General features: G+C 42.8%; 1 protein-coding gene across 1 annotated transcript; it reads left to right on the forward strand.

Moving 5' to 3' along the window:
* Nucleotides 1–322: 322 nt before the first annotated feature.
* Nucleotides 323–1,716, forward strand: LOC111664855 (G protein pathway suppressor 2-like; the record flags this gene model as incomplete). Its single annotated transcript, XM_023419647.2, has 6 exons — nt 323–579; nt 728–840; nt 938–1,017; nt 1,135–1,214; nt 1,294–1,465; nt 1,638–1,716. Coding segments are annotated over exons 1-6 (614 nt in total), but the record flags the coding sequence as incomplete, so codon positions are not given.
* Between the last annotated feature and the right edge of the window lie 10 nt (nt 1,717–1,726).

Below are 1,726 nucleotides of genomic sequence, written 5' to 3' on the forward strand. Positions count from 1 at the left end.
GTGTGTGTGTGTGTTTTTTTTTAAAGACTGCTTTGCAGTGGACTAAGTTGACTGTTACACAAAGTCAGAGGTAGAGGTGAACAGGTTTTGTACTTTACTGAACTGTACTGGGACTGCAAATCATTTTTTCACTATTAAATAAAATGTTTAACTATATAAAATGTAAATAAGGACTCTGAACTCTGCCGCCCAACTGCAGAATATGCCTCAGCATCTATTCATTGCTCTCCAAAAGATGCAGCCATCTGTACTGACAGAAATACTATGATTGTTGTGTATTGTGTAATATGTCATGTTGTTATCTGTGTGTGTGCAGTCAAATCAAATCTTTCAGTATTTCACTGTAGTGTAATACAGTATTTAAAGGTGTAATATTTTTTCACATCGAGAATTATCTTAATAGCTTTTTTTAAATAAGGGACTTGAATAATTTTTTCCACCACTGAACAACATGAATATCATTGTTCAGAGGAGGAGGAGGTGGACAAAATGATGGAGCAGAAGATGAAGGAGGAGGAAGAGAGGAAGCGGACAAAAGAAATAGAGGAGAGGATGTCCTTGGAGGAAACCAAAGAACAGGTTGGAAAAAAGATGAAAATTATGTAGAAGTTTAATGTTTATTTGTGGTCTGTGCTTCCAATTCTACTCTCTACTCTACTTTACCCTGAGTTTAGACATTATATATGGTAACAATATATGGCAATCCCAACCCCAATCTAAACTTCAGGTAATGAAGATGGGTGAGAAACTTCAGGGACTCCAAGAAGAGAAACACCAGCTCTTCTTACAGCTCAAGAAAGTTCTTCATGAAGAGGAAAAGAGACGCAGAAAGGAGCAGAGGTATTGTAATTTATTTAAAATTCAGTCATTAATCCCAGGGTTTTACTGAGGTATTCCTAGTATTCAGCTTCATTTCTGTGACCCCTGTCTTCTTTAGTGATATCACAACACTGACATCGGCCAGCTACCAACCCAGTTTGCCCATGCACGCAGGGCAGCACCTCCTCAGCATTCAAGGTGAGATACACTTCAGGTTCTATGCATCACCAGATCTTATCTGGGGTTATATGGGAAATTATCATTGTCTTCCATCATTAAGATCAGTCAGCTGATCCTTCTCTTTGCCTCTCTCAGGCAGTCCAGTCAGCCACAGTCGACCTGGTGCGCTGCTTGGTGAACGGAGCAAACAGCTGTTCCCAGCTTCTGTGATTCCAGTAAGTAAAGGAGTGTTTTAGTAAAGAGAGAAATTTAGACACCAGTCATTCTTATCTCCTTGTCCTCCTCCTCTTTCAGACACGTCACTATCAGACGCCTGGCTTCAGCTCGGGCTCAGCAGAACACGGGCAGTTCAGTGGGGGTCAAGGGGTCCATGAGCCCTATGGGGTGGCCCAGGCCCAGCATCCCTCCACCTACGCCCCTGGACCATCTGTACCTGTCAGTTTTGCAAGCAGCTCCCAGATCAGAGGTAGAGGACGTGTGTCTGTTTAAGTGTCACACATCATCTGTAATAGTAGAAAGCATGCAGTTACATGTTCACTTGTGCTTGCTGTGGTATATTTAGAGATCAAAAATTTGAACAACAGCAAAATGAGGTGTAGTGATTGTAGCGAGACTCATTTGCTCTTGTTCTCCCTCAGGTGCGTCTGCGTTTCAGGCCATGCAGTATCTCCCCCACCAGCAGCCCGGCTACCCCGTCCACAGTCACTTCACCTCTCAGCCTGGTCAG

The sequence above is a fragment of the Seriola lalandi genome, unplaced genomic scaffold, assembly GCF_002814215.2.
Source record: "Seriola lalandi dorsalis isolate HSWRI2012SDOR001 ecotype SW California unplaced genomic scaffold, Sedor1 jcf7180002001838, whole genome shotgun sequence".
NCBI classification, from domain to species: domain Eukaryota; kingdom Metazoa; phylum Chordata; class Actinopteri; order Carangiformes; family Carangidae; genus Seriola; species Seriola lalandi.